This window comes from Salvia splendens, chromosome 7 (genome assembly GCF_004379255.2).
Source record: "Salvia splendens isolate huo1 chromosome 7, SspV2, whole genome shotgun sequence".
NCBI lineage: Eukaryota > Viridiplantae > Streptophyta > Magnoliopsida > Lamiales > Lamiaceae > Salvia > Salvia splendens.
The window spans coordinates 3,755,143-3,774,845 of NC_056038.1; the positions used below are offsets into that span (position 1 = coordinate 3,755,143).

The window sequence follows — 19,703 nt, forward strand, 5'->3', positions numbered from 1 at the left end:
TCTGCATAATCGACTCCATAAGTCTGTGTGTACCCCTTTGCTACTAGTCTCGCCTTATATCGGTCGATGGATCCGTCAGGCCTTCTTTTTATCGTAAATACCCATCTACATCCCACTGTAGTAGCCCCTTCGGGCAGTGGACTGACTTCCCAAGTCTTGTTCTTCAGCAATGCATCCATCTCTACAAACATAGCATCCCTCCAATGTTTGATTTTCCATGCTTCTTCGGCTGTATAGAGGATTTCTTCTTCCTTGTACAGTGCAGCCTCAAATGCCCTAGCCATTTTGGCCAAGTTTCCTTTCACAAAGTTAGCCACAACATACTGGCTTTTCCTGCCGTTTTTTTCTGGGGAGAACCTCTTTGGTGGGATTCCGCGAGTACTTCTCGGTGGGAGGATGTATCGACCTGTACTCTCATCAAGGGTTGTGCTTTCATCAACAGTTTCTGTATAATATGATCAGCAGTAGTACTATCTTCTTGAGGTGGATCAGGAATTACCTCAGGTATTTCGGATATCGGTTGAGGCGAGATCTTGGGTCATGGTTGAGAGTACCCTGGAATGTTCGAGATTCGCTCGGCGATAGTGCTAATTGGTTCAGTTGAGTCGTTGTTGGAGTGATTTGACTCGGGCACAAACCAACTTAGGTAGTCTACTGTGTTATATGACTCACTCACCCCCTGACTACTAAGGTGGGTGTGGTAATAGAACTCTGTTTCAAGGAAATTGCAATTCATGGTGGTTACTACCCGTTTTGTGGTGGGGTCATAGCATCGATACCCATTTTGGTTAATCCCGTAGCCTACAAAAACACATTTGGTAGCACAAGGTGATAATTTTGTTTTCTCATGTTTCGGAATATGGACATAAACAGTGCATCCAAAGACTCTTGGTTGAAGGTTAAGGTGTTGGGAATTTTGTTCATTTTGGAGAGGGTGTCAAGGGGTGTCTTTTTGTTTAAGATTTTAGTGGGAAGTCGGTTTATGAGGTAGATGGAAGTGGCAACAGCCTCGGGCCAGAAGTGGGTAGGAACTTTGGACTCAAACATCAAGGCTCGGGTTATTTTGAGGATGGTTCTATTTTTTCGTTCGGCTACCCCATTTTGTTCTGGTGTGTAAGGACAAGAGGTTTGGGGGATCAGGCCTTTTTCGGTAAAGAAATCTGTCATTTTTTGGTTCACAAATTCTCCCCCATTGTCAGATCGAAGGGTTTTTATTGTGGTTTGGAACTGGGTTTGGACAAGATTGAAGAAAAGGATAAATTTATCAATCACCTCATATTTGTGTTTCAAAAAATATATTCATGTCATCCTAGTGCAATCATCTACGAAAATCACAAAATATCTCAAATTATTACCCCCAACAACAGGTGCAGGTCCCCACACATCATCATGAACAAGGGAAAAAATAGAATTCATACGAGTATTTGTAGGTTTAAAAGATTGTCTATGGCTCTTGGCCAAAACACAAGTCTCACAAGCAAAATCTTTCGGAATAGAGAGTTTAGGAAAAAGCAAACTAAAGTAACCAGGGGAAGGGTGTCCTAGTCGTTGGTGCCAAAGCCAAATCTCCCTTTTCGTGGACCCGTGAGCCAGCATCGCACCACCGTGTTGAGCTATCTCATCCACGTAGTAGAGTCCTTGGCTCTCAGTGCCACGCCCAAGTATCTTCCTCGTCCGAATATCCTGCAGAATACAGAAATCGGGGTGCATCAGTAATGTACATTTCAATTCCTTTGTTACGTGGCTTATGGACATCAATCTCTGGGATAAAGTAAGAACATAGAGACAGTTTGATAATCTCAAAGTTGGAGATATTTCAATGGTACCCACCCCAGCCACAGTAATCAATTCCCCACTGGCCGTCTGGATGTAAGTTTTAGTAATACTACTAAAATTAATGAAATCATTTTTATTGGGAGTCATGGTGTCGGTTGCCCCATAATAAAATATTCACCTTTTTTTTCATCCAAACTATCACGTTTTACCGTAAATGCAGCGGAAATATGGTCCAAGGACTCAAATCGGTTTTTAAGTGGGATGGGGTTAAATTGTATATTTCTCAAACAATCTGGGGGTTTCACAATAATCAATAGTCTGGGGTTCATGGTGTAACATATCATGAATTCGGGGACTTGTATGCAAAACACGGGGTATATTCTATAATTTCGAGAAATTTAGGGGGGCCTTCTGTGATTTAACAAATAATGAGGGTATATGGCGAAAATTAGGGTTAGGGTTCACTCCCCCTAACCCGTTGCCTCCTATGATGGCGCTGTTTTCTCCTTGTCTGTTCCTCGTCTTCCCGGTGAAATTACCGGCGCCAATCACTCCATCGCCGTTCCCGCCTCCGTCGGAAGCTTCTGGTTCCTCCCTTTGTTTTCCCCGTCCGATTATAGTATCTCGATTCCCAGCCGTCATTTTAAATGCTTCATCTACGGCGGTCACTCCAACCGCCATCTTGGCCTTCGCCGTCTGCCTCTCTTCCCAGCATTCGGGATAGCCGTGCAGTTGAAAGCACGTCTCGCGGGTGTGTTTTTGCATCCGGCAGTGGGAACACCACAATCTCGACTTGTCCACCGGTTTGCTCTCCGGGCGGTGCGCGGCGGTGGATTGACCCGGGGCTCCGCTTCGGTGACCCTGTCGTTGTCCTTGTGCCGCCAGACCATGCCCAATTCCATGTCCGTCCCCTCCTCCATGGTCGTGGGTGACAGAGTTTGGGGGATCCGGTGGCCCTAGTCGACGTCGGGCCGCCTCCTTTTTAACCCACTCGTAGGCGGTCTCCAGCGGGGGGGGGGGGGCGATACTTCTTTGAGGATGTCTCGCCGGACTCCCTCGTGTTCGTCGTTTAGCCCCGCCAGAAATCGGAGTAATCTCTTGGTGTTGGTGTAGACCCTGAACTGATTCACTCATTTCTCACAGCAATCGACCGGTTGCTTTTGGCACTGATCAATATTGATCCACATTCCGTGGACTTTGCGGTAATATGTCTCCAGATCCATATTCCCCTGTTTGATTGTATTCGCCTTGTCTTCCAGGTCGTATACGAGGTAGAGATCGGCCTCACTCTCGTATGTGGTGGCTAGGCTATCCCAAATTGCCTTGGCCGATTGATGATGCCCGAAGTCGGCAATAATATCGTTTTCGACGATCCAGGAGAAAATGATTAAATCGGTTTCCTCCCAATCGTCATATTCCTTGCTCCCTGGTAACGGCGGAGCTGGTTTTCCGTTTATATGGGAGTAGCCTCCTCTGCTCCCAATTGCGACTTTCATTAGCCGCGACCATAGTGGGTAATTTCCCCGTTGAGTTTGAACGCTATGTTACGTTCTTACTCGCTCGTATCTTGTTGCTTGATGATTCTGACTCTGTTGCTGGTTTGTTGTCGTCGTCTGACATGTTTTTGGTATGATTTGAATTGTTTGCTCACTGGTTTTTCTTGATTGGCCGGGATTGGTATGGGCGGTGATGATATCACAATCTGTGCCCTAGTTCTAACACTGCTCTGAAGCCATGTTAAAATAGGATTAAAGCTATGTTTCGGGGAATGATTTTGGTCTTTCTTATTCACTATGATGCAAATATACATGCCCTCTTATAGGCTCTCAGAGTACAACACATAAGGTAAGTCCTCTTGCCCTAAACCTAATTCATATACATGAAAAATATAAAAACATAATCTTCCTATTAATTGTGATTGTAGGAAAATCAGCCTCTCGATCCTCCAAGATCTTCTCCGTCCAACAGCTATTACAACTTGAGATTTAAATAAATTTAGAAATTGAAAACACGTAAACACAATCATTTATAATACAAACTTTGAAACATATACAATGACCCTTATAAAAAAAGGAAATAAATATGTGTGGTGTGTGCATACTGCATACATTGACATATTGTGCATTTTACTTACAAATTACTCATAAAAAATTACTCTTGAAATTTCGCCATATCATGTTTACTCAATACAATCAACACTTGTATTCCACCAAAGTTGGCATCCCGAAAATAAACCGTACTCATCACCGGAAACCAGCCCAGGCCGACCCAAACCCGAAATCCACCTCATGAAAGGGAAACCCAACCAAGCTCGTGAAACCCAAACAAACCACCCCCTCATTACAAACCAGACCGGCATTCTCTTCCATAAAATTATCACCACCCTTCAACCCAGCCGCATACCCTCCGTTCACCGTCGTCCCCGGCCCCCGGGTTCGCCCTTGATTGCCATATCACGTTCCCAAAGTTATGTTTCGACATCGGCGGGTCCACCTGCGCCCGCAGGTTCACTAAATGCAACAACGCACATTTTTTACCCGGTTCGGATCTCACGCCCATTAACCGGGTCCATATAAAAGCCGTCAAGGCCTCCACCCGGCTCGGCCTCCGCTCGCCCCCCACGGAGGAGCATCTTTCCCGGAGACCCGCGATCTCTGACTCCGGGAAAGAAAATATTCCCGCCACGAGATCTTCTCTCATCGACGGTTCCGGGACGGCGTGGATATTATCCCGTGGCGGAAAATAGGCGGCCGCGTTAAACTTCGGCTGTGAGTCACCAGCGGTAGTGGACCAGGTCTTGGCGACCATGAAGGCGCATAAAGCGTCGCCCAGTTTGTGCGAGAATGAGATGCCAACGGCGACGCCGCCGCAGCGGAAGTAGGTGACTTGAACCGCCATGCATAGGCCTAGGGTTTTAGGGGAGATTGCAAATTTGTAGGTGTTTTTGGGGTCTGGATTGGTGACGGCTCGAGAGATAGTACAGTTTGCTTCGGCTTCAGCGAATGGGACGCCGGCGTCGTTGCAGTCGACGTGGAGGTTGCCGACAAGGCGGCCGGCGAGGGGGTAGTAAATGGAGAGGGTTATCGATAGGGATTTTTTGAGGTGGTTTGAGATTTGGAATCTGGGGAATTTGGAGTTTGATGAGTAGAAGTAGAGAAGGGGCATCAAGACAGGTGCAAATATTTGATCAATGAATGAGAGTTGGTGTTTTTGCATGGATTTTGGGGTTGGAGAAGATGGTTTGATGGTTTCAATTGAGATTACCTTTGTTTCAATCTCCATTCTAGCTATTGCTTTTCTTCTAGTACATCACTACTAAAAGTCTAGTAGTACTATATATTGACACGGTCAACGTGGTTGGAATATGTTTTGGATGTAAAAATTTTCGGTTGTGAGTAACTTTCAAAGCACACGAGTACTCGATTGCAATGTTTTATCTGAGCACGGGTCATGTGCTCGGAAATTACCAAGCACATATATTTAGTGTGCATGACCAAGGAGGATGTCAGGTGTGGGTCGAGGAGAAGATGCATTGCTCATCGTGAAGGCCGAGAAGAAGGCCGGAGATGGAGAAGGTGGTGTGACGGCTATGAGTATTGAGTGGCCGGCTAAGAGCTGTGGGATGTATAACAACACGATTGTTTTGCCTGAGAATAATGTTGAGTTTCAGAAAATTAAGGCTGAAGTTAAGGATGGAGTTTCAGAAGATTAAGGCTGAAGTTGAATTAAGTGCCAAGGTTTTTGACATTAGTGTTAATTGAAGAGTTGGTTGGTCTACAAATTGTTAATGGAATTTGGGATAGTTTAATTTATGTGAGATCAGTTATCGTAAATAAGTTAGGGCGTAAACCAATAGGAGGGTTACTTAGTAAAAATATGCGATTTCAAGTATTATTAGATCTAAAAGATTGGGCAGTCCATCAATTCAAAACGGGTTGATAGTCATTTAGAAGTTTGGTCAAATTTCGGTTCATCCTATGAACTTTGAATTGAAATATTAAACTATGAAGTTTTAGTTTTTATTAACTGTCTCATATATGTACAAATCGACATTTTTTCATAATATTAAAAACGATAATATTTCCATAAAATAAATATATAAATAAGAAAAATAAGGATATAATACTCCCTCCGTTACACAGTAGTAGAGTCATTTAATTTTCTGCACGTATTTTGAAAAAAATAATTTAAATAGTTAATGTGGAGAAATAGTAAAGTAAAAGAGAGAATACTGTAGTTTTTTATTTATAGTATTATCTCAAAATCACTAGTAAAAGGTATAGAATAGTTTTATTTATAGTATTCTCTCAAAATCACTAGTAAAAGATTCAAACGAATTGGTCTAAAATAAATGTGTACTTTCAGAAAATGTTACTCCCTCCGTCCCGCACTACTAGCACGTATTTCCTTTTTGGGCGTCCCAAGTTACTTGCACTCTTTCCATTTTTAGTAAAAAATTTCACCTACAGCCGTCATTTTTTACTTTCCTATACACTCATTCCTTAATCTCCGTGCCGAAAAGGAAATGAGCGAGTAGCTCGGGACGGAGGGAGTACTTAGTAGTAACAATCAAAATAGAATCGTAGACACCCCTAAAATTGCCTCGTGTGAGACGAAAGTCGATTGAAGGTTGGTTTAGAGCATCTCCAATGGTGGCGTCGGCACCGGCACGCTGATTTTTCACGGACGCCGAACCATTGCAGCCGGCGTCGGCGAAATCGGCGTCAAAATCGGCGTGCCCACGCCGATTCTTGGGCTGACGCCGATTCTCACGCCGATCCTCACGGCGCCATTGTAGGCCTCGGATCAGCGTCAGACCGACGTCAGATTTTTAATTTTTTTTAAAAATTTTCGAAACACTATATATACGCGCTTTGGACATCATTTTCATTCGCGCCATTGTAGCCCCGGAGGCGAGGACGGCGACGATGAGTGATTTTTTATGTAAATTTTGTTATTGTACTTTTTAATTTTTGTACTTTTTTTTAAAATTAATGTACTTTTTTTAAAATTATTGTACTTTTTAAAATTTTAATAGTATTATTCAATTTTCCCGTATTTGTCTCGTAAATTAAATTCAGTATGTTGCTACGATTGTATATTTAATTATATAATTGTTATTAGTGACGTGGATAGGTTATGGGAGAGCTATTGCATGTCCAGATGATGTGGCATGAGGATTTTAGTGCTGATGATATGGCAGTGGCAAGGCTATGGGATGACTATTGCATGTCCAGAACCACTGGAGATGCTCTTACTCGATACGCATTCAAAGTAACAACTAACATGTTCACATCAGTTAAAAAACAAAAGTTCAGTTCATAGATTTTGAGCTGGTCAAAATAAGTGGAATTTACTATTTAAAATAATAAAATACTAGTATTAATTTTGTTAGTTAACCTCACCAAACCTCACATAATTAAGGACAGATAGATGATAGATCTAATAGAAACTAATGCAAATAAATGATACTCCCTCAGTCTTAAAATAAACTATTCGTATTCTTTTTTAGGATATTCTCTATTAGTGAGTCATTTCTCTTTTTAGTAAAAAAATCTCTTTCTTATTTTGTTCTCCACCTATTTTATTCTCTCTTTACTTCTCTATTTTTTCCTCTCACATATTTTACTCTCTCTATTTTAACTTTTTAAATATTGATTTCTTAAATTCCGTGTCCAGAAGAAATGTTTTGCTTATCTTGGAACGGAAGGAGTAATATGCAACCACAATAGATCTCTGTGGTTAGTTTTTACCCTTTCCAATTACAGAGCAATCAACATTCACCAACGGTCTAGATTCCGCGGTGCCGAAATCAATGCAAGATTATTCTCCTCCACTGAAAATTAATTTATTTTATTTTTCCAATTTTTTATTTTGCATTTAAATATCAATTAGGAATAAGATGAGGATGGTGTGGGTGAAAGGATAACTAAGTAACTTAAGAGACCAAAAGTGATAAGCTTAAATTTTCATCAATATCTGTCAATGTTACTTTGCACTACCAAATTAATAAATCGATTTTCTACTTATTTTGGCATTTTTCATGACTATTAACATTCATATATATTCCAAAATATGAGATCCCATTTTGTAAAAAACTATACAAAAACACTTCCAATGAATTGAAAATGAAACAATTATTGTTGCTTCCAAAACAATACAAACTATATATTCTACAGTATATTATGGAGTACTAGTAAAAAATTCGTTATTTTTCTAAATGCGTCGCGAAACTGAGAATTCTTTATCTCCGCCCAAATTTGTCACTTAATCACTATGATCCAACGTGACAAGGAAAAACAATCAAATAAATCAAATTACTTAATGTACAACTAGATTGGGCTAAGTTAGTATTCATGTTGGATTAATACGAATGTCGTATGATATGCTCCATATAATCTAGCTTGGCCATTTGACAATTTAGCGTGTGAGACCAGACTAAAAAATCGATCCTTCTATTTTTGGGGTTATACCATGAGTTTGGATTATTAGATGTATACAATATAGAGTTTGTTACTGTATATTCTTGCCACAAAAATAACGGTACATTGAATTCAACCTCAACAAATATAGGCCGCCCATTCTTTTCTTTTTAGTAATAAAAGATGAAAAAAATAAGAAACTAACGAATATAAGAAATACTAATGCATAATCTAAGTATGAAAGATATCCATGATGTCATCTCTAATGCGTGGAAATCTTTAGCAGCAAACCTAGGCAAAGTGCGCAAATTATCGGTAGCAAGATTTCCTTCGGTATGTACTTGAACTTGATGGATAACCACTAAATCAAGGGGCATGGAAGAAGCACAAGAGGGGATTCATGGCATTGCCCTAAATCAAGATCTTGAATTAAAAAACATACTCCTACCTTTTGCACAATATCCGGACTACTAATAAAGGCATCCCAAAATCCAACTTTTCTAATTTCCTAAAACCCAAGTCATGTTCAGCACAGAGAATGAAGCATATCCCAACGTTAGCGACAAATTCATAGTCCAAACTCCCAAATCATCACGTAATATTACCATAAATCCGTACCGACCTTCCTTCTAGAAAAGCATTCGTGTTGAGCTTTAATAGTATTAAAGTACCTCTTGAAAGTGATATAGGCAATCGACAAAACCAACAACTCTTCCATCCAATACAAGTTTCCCCTACCGATTAGGTCATATTAATGATCTGCATCACAATATTTTATAATATGTATTAATGATTTTTAATACTCCTTCCGTCCCATAAGAATATGCACCATTTCCTTTTCAGTTTGTCCCACAAGAATATGCACTTTCCAATTTTTGAAACTCTTTCTACCTCTATCTTACTTTACCAATTTTGCATTAAAACACATACCGAACCCAAGTGCATGTTCTTTGGGATGAATGGAGTATATTAGAATTATAGTACTGAATGTATACAACAAAATAATAACGATAAACATGTAGTATTAAACGAACATGATATTTACAAATAATACATCCGATTATTAGATTGTTTTATAGTAAGTAGTTATTTTAGGAACTCTCTTCCTATTAGAAAGGTTGTTTGTATGGCAATACTTTAAATTCAATTTAAATCGATATGACTCTAAGAGTGTCCACTATAAGGCGGGCGTCCCCAATAGCCCCGCCCCCTTTTTTGTCCACAGCTCTAGTTTTTTTGTCCGCGCCCAAAAAAGGTTTCCGCCACTATAGGCGGACACTTCCAATAGCCTCAATTTTTTTTCATTTATTTTAATTCAATTATAATTAAAATTATCGGACTATACGTAATTAGAAAAAAAAACGACTATAAGTGATGAAATTAAAATTTAACACTACATTTTCGTCGTATTAAAGTACTGGAAAAATTATACAATGAAATATTAATCTATTGAACATCACAATGGTGTTCACACTGCGCCGCCACCTCCCCTACGTGCCCAAACTTCTTCAATCAAATCGGTTTGTAGTGCGGTATGTATGAGTGAGAGAAAGTATGAGTGCTGAAGAGTTGGAATGGTGTGAAAAAATGAATGGAATGAGGTATATTTATAGGTAAATTTAAATTGAATTTTTTTTAAAAATATATATATATATATATATATATATATATATACAGGGTCATGATCTATGGAAAACACTCCTTAACCAAATAACTAGAGAACAAATCATAGCCACAAGATCAAGAAAATCAAGGGCTAGTATTAAAACACGTAATTTTCTAATTTAAGGAGAAATTAGTTCCCTCAATCACAAATTTACTCCATAATAACAAGGCGGGGGTATTATGGTAATTTTGTAAAAGCTTATCTTTTTGCTGACTTCCTTCGGCTTCAAAACCTTGTCTTCTCTCTGGTTTCCAAGGTCATTGATGCGAAATTGAAGCGAAAATCAAATGGAAAGCATGCCTCTGTATTGGAGGAGGCGAAATTGCGATTCAGAGGTGTCGGCATTAAGGAAATTGGTGAAGATGGAGCGGCGGAAAGCGGATGTGGCTCTCGCGGAGATGGAGCGAGAGAGAGGGCAGCCTCTGCCACGGCGGCGGAGAAGCGATGGCGATGATTCAGCGGCTGCAGCGCGAGAAGAACTCGATCGAGACAGCAACCAATCAGCAGTGAAAAAGTTAACAACACTGAAGAGCGATGCGTAGCTTTCTTTAGAAGATCAATGTTATTGTGAATCTTATCGTATTGTGATAGTTGTTTAAATCATGTTTTGAATATTTGTGTATGCTCACATCATATATTTGTATGTCATTTTTCAGGAAAATAAGAGAGCAGAAGGGGTCAGAATGTTGATTTGTTGTTAGATTTTGTTGAGGATTATGAAACCATAATATTGAATTAAGGTTGTAACAAAAAACCGTTGTCACCATTCAAAATTGAAGCAAGAGTGATGTGTTTTGTAAACAAGAGTGAAGTAAAATCATGCTAAGAGTGATGTGTTTTGTAAACAAGAGTGAAGTAAAATCACAATAAGAGTGATGTGTTTTGTAAACAAGAGTGAAGTAAAGTCATGCTACGAGTGATGTGTTTTGTGAATAAGAGTGAAGTAAAATCTGAGTAAGAGTGATGTGTTTTGTAAACAAGAGTGAAGTAAAATCTGAGTAAGAGTGATGTGTTTTGTGAATAAGAGTGAAGTAAAATCTGAGTAAGAGTGATGTGTTTTGTAAACAAGAGTGAAGTAAAATCTGAGTAAGAGTGATGTGTTTTGTGAATAAGAGTGAAGTAAAATCTGAGTAAGAGTGATGTGTTTTGTAAACAAGAGTGAAGTGAAATCTGAGTAAGAGTGATGTGTTTTGTGAACAAGAGTGAAGTAAAATCTGAGTAAGAGTGATGTGTTTTGTGAACAAGAGTGAAGTAAAACCTGAGTAAGAGTGATGTGTTTTATGAACAAGAGTGAAGTAAAACCTGAGTAGGAGTGATGTGTTTTGTGAACAAGAGTGAAGTAAAATCTGAGTAAGAGTGATGTGTTTCGTGAACAAGAGTGAAGTAAAATCTGAGTAAGAGTGATGTGTTTTGTGAACAAGAGTGAAGTAAAATCTGAGTAAGAGTGATGTGTTTTGTGAACAAGAGTGAAGTAAAATCTGAGTAAGAGTGATGTGTTTTGTGAACAAGAGTGAAGTAAAATCTGAGTAGATTTCTCTTCAACAGGTCCGAAAAGAAAAACTTGGGGACAGAATCACCGCCCTACAGCAGTTGGTTTCACCTTCGGAAAGGTCAATTTTTAAATAAATTTGATTCTTTTATACAAAAAAAATCAGTTCATGAATACTAAATAAGCTTTGTGATAAATTGCATTTTCAGACTGACACTGCATCCGTGCTCCACGAAGCTATCGAGTACATCAAGTTTCTCCATAATCAAGTCAATGTATGTTTCACTAGTGATTCAATTTTAAGTTCATAAGAAAATTATCAGAATTAATTATGAATCCGTGATTTAATTTCAGTCATTAAGCACGCCATACTTGAAATATGGATCTCCATCGATGCAGGTACGACTAATTAATTCGATTATGTTGTGTAAAATAATTAGTTAGTGCCAAACTTTTTTGTCATATCATGGTTTGGTGTTATTGAACAATGTAGTCCATATTTGAACGCAGGCAGGAGAGAAAGCCAAGGATGAAGAAGGGGTAACAAAGGTCCTCAAAACTCAAGGGCTGTGCCTCGTCATAATATCAATGAATGAGTGCGGCGTTGATATGGTGGAGGCGGATGATGAGCTCGGCGGCGGAGCCTACATCGTCGCCGCCTTCATCGGTGAAGAACAGCGAGTCGCCGGAGGAGAAGGCCGAGAAAGGTGGCGCTGTGGTTTCGAGCTATTGGGGAATTTCGAGACCTAAGATTACGAGGGAGATTTGGAAGGAGATTTGAAAATCTGGAAGGAAATCTGGAAGGAAATGAAACGTGATTTTGAATTTCATAATGTATTTTCCAAAAATACCCTTGGCCTATTTTGTATTATTAAAATAAATAATATTTGTTCCATTAAGATGTGTGGCTGAGATTTGTTCTCTAGTTATACACTTAAGATTAGTTATATCTTGATCACTCCCCTATATATACATATACAAATTTCGTCCGCCCCAGACCGCCGCGCCGCGCACCGCCCCCACTATAGACCGGCGCGCCTATCACCCCGTGGGCACGGCACCGGCGCATCCTGGCACATTTCTCGCCGGATGACCGTCCGCTCCGGAAATTTTGTCCGCCTCAGGGCAGAAGTTTTTTTTTTTAAATTAACGCCTATATAAGGAAAGAAATTATAAATAAACTCATATACTATAAATAGAAGGAAATTACAACGGATGTCAAGAGGGCTCGAACTCGCCACCTCATTCAATAATATCTAAGCTTCTTGTCTCTAGGACAAAGGCTCTGGACCCGCCTCGGAGCGAAAGTTCTCCCCACTATGGTTAGGCGGGGCGGCGCCGCGCACCCTTCCAATTTAAAATAAAATTTTCCAATTTCATTTTTTTGTGAATAAAATAGCGGCATACCAAATCCTATCTCATTTAGAGAAAAATACTTATATTTGGGAAAAGAAGAAACGGAAGAAGAGAATCCATTCAACCCTAAAATAAATCCCCAAATATTTTTCTCCACACCCAAACTCGAGTACTCTCGCTCTCAAGATTCAAGGAGTCCATACCGAAACTCGAGGATGAGCGGCGGAGATTCAAATCAGCAACAGCAACAACAACAGCAGATGCTGCTTCAGCAGCAGCAGCAGCAGCAATTGGCGGCGATGCAGCACTACCATCAATGGTGGATGGCGGTGCAGTACCCGGCCATGGCTATGCAGCAGCAGCAGCAGCAGATGATGTATAACCATCCTTACTTGCCCTACTACCCCCAACAGCAACAACCCAAGCAGTACCCGCCCAAGCAACGCAATCAGATTCAGGCTTCTGCCGAGGACAACAAGACAATCTGGATTGGAGATCTCCAGCCGTGGATGGATGAGGATTATCTCCAATCCTGCTTTTCTCCAACCGGAGAGGTGAGAATTGTCTCGCATCTGAAACCGTAAATTCTATTGCTCTTCTCTACATGTTTTTCCTGCTCGAGATTATTCGTTGGTTGAATATTTTTTTAGCTGTAGGGATTCGAAATTTTAACTTCGTTGATGTGTTGTAATCTCGAATTCTTTGATTTGATGAATTAGGTTTTAGATCATGCGTTCATAGACACACGCCGCCGCTCTTATAATTTACTTGAATATATAACTAAGGAGAATTCATGTAAAGTTCGGGAACTTATTATTGGAAAAGATTCAATTGATATTAATCACTAGGTTATTATATCATCCTAACTAAATGATGTATATGAAAAATTCATTGGTTGGAGAGAGAGTGCTGAATATTGATAGATATATTAGTTAAAGGAATATGCAGATAAGAATTGATTTGTGAAGCAAACCACATACCGTTAGATTGTCAATGTAAAGTCTTTTCCTTTTACATCACGATGAAAGGGGATGGAGATAGCATAGAAAGGTGTTCTATCAGTTCAGTACCCAAAAATAGGGTATCTACAATTCGCAACCTAAAAGATGAAAACTACTCCGTATCAATCTATTAGTCTGTGACTAGAAAAGCATGTATTGCAAGAACATATTTTTATGCTGTCGGTCATTGTCACTTCTTTATGTTTGTTATTGGTATATATTTGATATGATTTATTAAATCGAAACATGCAGGTTATTTCTGTAAAGATGATTCGCAATAGACAGACTGGTCTATCAGATAGATATGGATTTATTGAGTTCAGTTCTCATGATGCAGCAGACAATGTTCTGCAGAGCTACAATGGTGCCAAGATGCCTAAGGCTGATCAACCTTTTCGCTTAAACTGGGCTGCCTTTAGCACTAGTGATAGGCGCCCTGAAGCTGGTTCTGAGTTGTCCATATTTGTTGGAGATTTAGCACCTGAAGTTAATGATGAACTGTTGCACGAAACCTTTGCTAGTAGGTATCCATCCGTCAAAGATGCGAAAGTGGTGGTTGATTTAAATACTGGACGTTCGAGAGGTTATGGATTCGTCAGGTTTAATGATGAAAATGAAAAGTCTAAAGCAGTGGACGAAATGAATGGTGTTGAATGCTCTAATAGGCCTATGCGAGTTGGTGTTGCAACCCCCAAGAAGTATTCATCTCAGCAACAACATTATTCTCAAGGTGCAATGTCTCTCCTACTAGCATTATATTGCTCTGAATTTTGGGCCAAGAAAACTTCCCCACATTTTAGTTCTTAGGTGTTTTTTTAACATAAATATTAGTAGTATTATGTTTTCACAAGTCTCTTTCCCCCAAATATGTCTTGTTTCAACAAATGACTTGCTGCTAGTTTCTTAATTTTATTTTATTACAGGTCTCTTGTGCCTCCATTTATGTTATAAAGTTCATGAATCTGTTTCTATTTTAAATTACACTCCACTTCCCATATCATGTACTCCGTGACAAAGTTAAGTTTGAAAACTTGTCAATTTGCATCTTTTAATTCTAATATTTCGTATGGCATAAAAACTTTCTCCCAAAATTTAGTCTTTCCTTTTTTTTTATTCTTTGTTTTGTTTTGTTTGGAAAGTTGCTTCTTTCTATATATATTTTCCATATGAGCTATATCTATTCTTATTAGTTAACATTTATTCAAGAATCCTGACTTATTTTGTCTCTACTGGTTGATGTGCTGATCCTGTACCTGTAGGTCAATCTGAATATGAGTCATCCAGCACAACTGTAAGTACAGTTCTGATATTGCTAGTTATTGGCAAAATTTTCATGATTAAGCTGATATACCTATGTCTGTTGTAGATTTTTGTTGGAGGACTTGACTCTGAAGTCACTGATGATATGCTCAGAGAGTCTTTTTCTGCATTTGGTGAGCTTGTCTCTGTGAAAATACCAGCTAGAAAGGGATGTGGTTTTGTACAATATGCAATAAGGTAACTTTTTTTGTGTGGTTTCTTTGTGCTAGTGACTGCAACTTCTGAAATCATTCTTATTTACGTTAAGAATTTCTTGAATATGGAGAAGGCGCCGAGCGATATAAATGAAATACTATATGAATATGTATATATGTTGTCTCTTCCAGCAGTTCGATACTGTTTTATGGAGATACTTTTTGTCTTATACTACAATTTTTATTTTATGGGTGGGAAACATGGATTTTCAATCACTAAGCAATAAAATGACCTATATAATTTTGCATTTTAACAGAAGCAATGCTGAGGATGCAATTCACAGATTAAATGGGACAGTTATTGGTAAGCAGAAGGTTCGCCTTTCTTGGGGCCGGAGTTTAAACAACAAGCAGGTAAATTCAATGTCCTGGATAGCAATTGTTTAATATGTTGAGTGAAATATATAGGGCTTGAAATTTATGTAGAGGGTTCCCATGGTATGTTTTATCGGTTAATTTGTGTTTGGCAGCCGAGAGGGGATTATAATCAGTGGAACGCAAGACAAGGTTACAACGGATCTGGCTATGGTGGTCCAGGCTATTGGGTGGCTTCTTCAAATGGTAGCAGGAGCCGCGAGCAATCAGTCAGCTAGTCCTAATACAACCACCACGGTCAATGTTGTAGAACCAGTTATCCAGTCAGAGAGTTTTCTTCCTTTTTTTAAATTTAAATTGGGATTAAAAATTTTGGTGTGGAAGTTTGCTAGAATTGGTTAATTTACTCATTCTTTGTAGGTCTGACGGTCTTAAATTTATTTCACTATGGATTATAAATGGCTTGTTATATTGTGATTTATGAGTTGATATTTTGCTTATGTGCTTTCCACACCTTTTAATAGTGAAATAATAATTAGGCCAAATGTGTTTTGTGAATTTCTTAAAATCTTTTCTTATTGGTTATTTGAATGTAATCAATCCTCTTTTGTTCAAGATTGTCTTTGACTTTGTGTTTGTGTTGGTTAAAAAGGTTGAAGGTAGTAATGATCACTTGATTTGTGATTCGGCCGTATAATAAAATGTTTGTTTTTGTGCCTTCTATATATGTATCACTCACTAAATTATGAAAAAATTATTGTATGATTAATAGTAATTAATGGCTTGTTTCTTCAAGAACAACTACAACTTTGCCTGAGAACTTAGAATCAATTTAGTTTTTTACCCTTGGATTAAAAGTTTTTCGAACCAAACCTTGACAATTAGATTTAGGCAATGTTTTGAAAACCGACGGATAAGCAAATCAACGAAACTTTATTCGTTTATGGTTCAACTGATCCGACCAATTTCAATTATCACTCGGTCACGGTGAACTCCATCAGTATTAAATCCACATTCAGATAAATAAACCTTAATTGTAGATTAATAATAGAAAAAACTTTAATCGGATAATGAGTGAAACTTAATTGGGATAAATGAGCACAGCTCTTGCCAACTAAGAATTACACACTTTTCATTTTCTTCTTTTTTCCCCCTCTAATAGTATTCAGTGTGTTAATTCTGTGTTCTGGCTTTTAAATCTTTTTGACATGTGATCTTGGCTTTAGCTCATTTATAAGTGTTCTTTTTTCGGTTACTTGTGTATTTCAATTATAACTTATCTTAACAAAGAAATTATTCTTATAATGCATTACTATTTTCTGCTGGTGAGAGAGCAGAAATATCGTGTCATTAATATCATTGGATCAAATAAAACTGGCAACTGAACTAGTGGCAAAATTAGTTACTACATCTCCAATGAATAAAGTATGAGCAAAAATAAAAGAGATTAGGGGATCTTTCAAAATCTCATCTCAACAACTTGTTTCCTATAAACAGAGGAATTCTGGTGCTGTAATAAGCAGAGGACAACTGCAATAATTTAGACTAATTTAGCTTGTAAACAAAAGCAAGCCAGCTGCATTGCTATGAGTTCTTGGGAATTCACTCTTTATAAGGAGGCCATCTTCATTTCCTCTTTACACCATTCAAGCACAAAAGAAAAACAAAATGAAGAGTGTAAGTGTAAGTGCAAGTGAAAGCATTTTGCTGCTCTCTCTTGCCTGTGTTGCGCTTTGCGTGCAATGCTATGGCGGTACTAAAGGGTTCGATCCTCTTACCAAGTTCATCAAAGGTCGAACCGCAAGAGGATGGGAGAATTATGGCACCACCAAGGTTGTGTCAGGTGAATATAAGCCTGTTTATGTTGGACCTCAAGAGGGGCTCAAGGAGGCTGACATGGTTTCGAGTTTGCCGGGGCAACCGCAGGTCAACTTCTCTCAGTACTCGGGGTATGTGACCGTGGACCCTGATGCCAGTAGAGCTCTCTTCTACTACTTTGCTGAATCCCAAGACCCCTCGACCACGCCTCTCGTGTTATGGCTCAATGGAGGTTAGTACTTAGTATATATGCCACCATTTTTGAGATATGTTGTTTTTGCCAATGGTTAAGTGAATGAATGGTGTTGGTGTAGGGCCTGGTTGCTCATCTTTAGGGGCTGGTGCAATGACAGAATTGGGACCTTTTAGAGTGAATCCAGATGGGGAAACTCTTTGGTACAACCAATATAGTTGGAACACTGGTTTGTTATTTAATCACTTTGAATCCAACTTGTTTGTGTCTGAGAATTGATTCATGTTTGTGGTCTCTGACTCTCTATATGGTGCAGTTGCAAATGTGATCTTCCTCGAATCCCCGGCTGGTGTGGGATTTTCTTACTCGAATAGGACATCGAATCACACCACTGGGGACGAGCAAACAGCGCAAGATTCCTACACCTTCCTAGTGAACTGGCTGGAGAGGTTCCCTGAGTACAAAGCCCGGGAGATGTACATAACCGGAGAGAGCTATGCCGGCCACTACGTGCCTCAGATGGCCTCACTCATCATCCAGAACAACAAAATCACCAACCAAACTGTCATCAACTTGAAAGGAATTGCTGTGAGTGAAAATTCACTTAGTTTGATTTTGAACTAAAAATATTCACCAAGTATGACAAAAATGTGAGTGTTGGTTTGCAGATTGGCAATGCACTGATTGATTTGGAGGATTACCAGAAAGGTTATTATGATTTTCTAGGGAGACATGCTCTCATATCCAATGAAACTCAACAACAAATCTTGAAAATTTGTGATTTTAGTTTAAATGGGACTAAATCAGATGAGTGCTATGATTACTTATCTGAGGCTGTAGAATCAGAAGGCCGTATCTTCCCTTATAACATCTATGCTTCCTGGTGTTCATCCTCCTCCTCTTCCTCGGTAAAAACCTCGGCCGTCTCTTGAATATAGTGATTCTTGTGTTGACAAGCATGTTTTTTCATGTGTAGATATCATCAGGATTTGATCAGTGCTCTGATGAATATGTCTTGTCATACCTAAACACCCCTCAAGTTCAGACAGCCCTTCATGTGACAGCGATCCCCGTGTATTGGACCGAATGCAGGTACTAAAACCTATTCACTCACCACAACATCTTGCAACATAATTTCAATAATGTTGCATTTGTGCAGTGGGGATGATTGGAATGACTCACCATTCACAGTGTTATCTACCATCAAGGAGTTGATGGCCGAGGGGCTTAGAGTGTGGATATTTAGGTATGTATTCATGAAAAAAAGTGTGTAGTGAAAGAAATGGATGATGAACTTGGTGTGTGTGTGTGTGTGTGTGTGCAGTGGAGACACGGACAGCGTGGTGCCAGTGACAGCTACGATGTATTCAATGGCGAAGATGGAGGTACCGGTGAAGACTCCATGGTACCCTTGGTACATCCAAGAAGAGGTGGGAGGATACGTTGTGGAGTACGAGAATGTAACGTTTGTGACCGTGAGAGGAGCCGGACACATGGTGCCTAGTTACCAGCCGGAGCGTGCTCTAACGGTCTTCACTTCGTTCTTGGAGGGGAAGCTTCCTCCAACTCTGTCTTAGTCTAAGACATGATCAAATGTATTAGTACTACCATAGTAAGAAGTGTTGCACATCTTGTCCTTGATTCAATATGCATGCAATCTGTGATGAATAACAGTGCTCAATAATTTATAAACGCTACTCTTGGTTGAAATCATACAAGAAAAGTACTAGTACTATAAGTCTGTCCAAATATCAAATATGGCAACAAATAATTGGTTTCATATACTACTATTTGAATATAGTACCAAAACTATCAGCCATATATATACAGATAGGATTGTGATCCGTTGCTAACTTTTCTTAAATTGCTAACTTGCTAACTCATCAACGTAGTGTATTAAAAATGTCAACACGATGATATTGAAATGTCAACATAAACTTACGTTGATATTTTAATACATTGAGTTGACATTAATATTTAAATGTCAACACAAATATGTGTTGACATTTTTAATACACTACGTTGATGAGTTAACAAGTTAGCAATTTAAGAAAAGTTAGCATTATAACGCACTCCCAGATACAAATAACTTTTTGTATTCTTGTTCATTTGTTCATGTGTAAGGTTAACTTTATTCCGCCAACTACAAATTG

General features: G+C 39.0%; 3 protein-coding genes across 3 annotated transcripts; 2 read left to right on the top strand and 1 right to left on the bottom strand.

Annotated features, from left to right (window-relative positions):
• Positions 1-4,152: 4,152 nt before the first annotated feature.
• LOC121741707 (vinorine synthase-like) lies at positions 4,153-5,058 on the bottom strand. Its single transcript, XM_042134590.1, has one exon. It carries the CDS (start codon positions 5,056-5,058, stop codon positions 4,153-4,155), a length of 906 nt encoding a protein of 301 aa, XP_041990524.1.
• A 7,719-nt stretch (positions 5,059-12,777) lies between these two features.
• On the top strand, positions 12,778-16,020 carry LOC121742151 (polyadenylate-binding protein RBP47-like). The gene is made up of 6 exons (XM_042135203.1): positions 12,778-13,263; positions 13,963-14,440; positions 14,970-15,001; positions 15,077-15,207; positions 15,482-15,578; positions 15,695-16,020. The coding sequence occupies exons 1-6, from the start codon at positions 12,925-12,927 to the stop codon at positions 15,815-15,817; spliced, it is 1,200 nt and encodes a 399-aa protein (XP_041991137.1). The 5' UTR covers positions 12,778-12,924; the 3' UTR covers positions 15,818-16,020.
• Positions 16,021-17,084: 1,064 nt separating this feature from the next.
• Positions 17,085-19,260, top strand: LOC121811422 (serine carboxypeptidase 1-like). Its single transcript, XM_042212277.1, has 7 exons — positions 17,085-17,589; positions 17,672-17,779; positions 17,867-18,138; positions 18,219-18,458; positions 18,527-18,642; positions 18,710-18,796; positions 18,875-19,260. Exons 1-7 carry the CDS (start codon positions 17,208-17,210, stop codon positions 19,125-19,127), a joined length of 1,458 nt encoding a protein of 485 aa, XP_042068211.1. The 5' UTR covers positions 17,085-17,207; the 3' UTR covers positions 19,128-19,260.
• Positions 19,261-19,703: the final 443 nt, after the last annotated feature.

What these genes read in the sequence shown, in the direction of transcription:
- LOC121741707 (XM_042134590.1), bottom strand. Translation starts at nt 5,058, where the DNA reads ATGGAGATTGAAACAAAGGTAATCTCAATTGAAACCATCAAACCATCT.
- LOC121742151 (XM_042135203.1), top strand. Translation starts at nt 12,925, where the DNA reads ATGAGCGGCGGAGATTCAAATCAGCAACAGCAACAACAACAGCAGATG. An exon ending in TTTGTACAATATGCAATAAG is followed by an intron (nt 15,208 to 15,481) that starts GTAACTTTTTTT and finishes GCATTTTAACAG; the next exon opens with AAGCAATGCTGAGGATGCAA. An exon ending in GGAGTTTAAACAACAAGCAG is followed by an intron (nt 15,579 to 15,694) that starts GTAAATTCAATG and finishes TGTGTTTGGCAG; the next exon opens with CCGAGAGGGGATTATAATCA.
- LOC121811422 (XM_042212277.1), top strand. Translation starts at nt 17,208, where the DNA reads ATGAAGAGTGTAAGTGTAAGTGCAAGTGAAAGCATTTTGCTGCTCTCT. An exon ending in TCAACTTGAAAGGAATTGCT is followed by an intron (nt 18,139 to 18,218) that starts GTGAGTGAAAAT and finishes GTTGGTTTGCAG; the next exon opens with ATTGGCAATGCACTGATTGA. An exon ending in GTGTATTGGACCGAATGCAG is followed by an intron (nt 18,643 to 18,709) that starts GTACTAAAACCT and finishes GCATTTGTGCAG; the next exon opens with TGGGGATGATTGGAATGACT.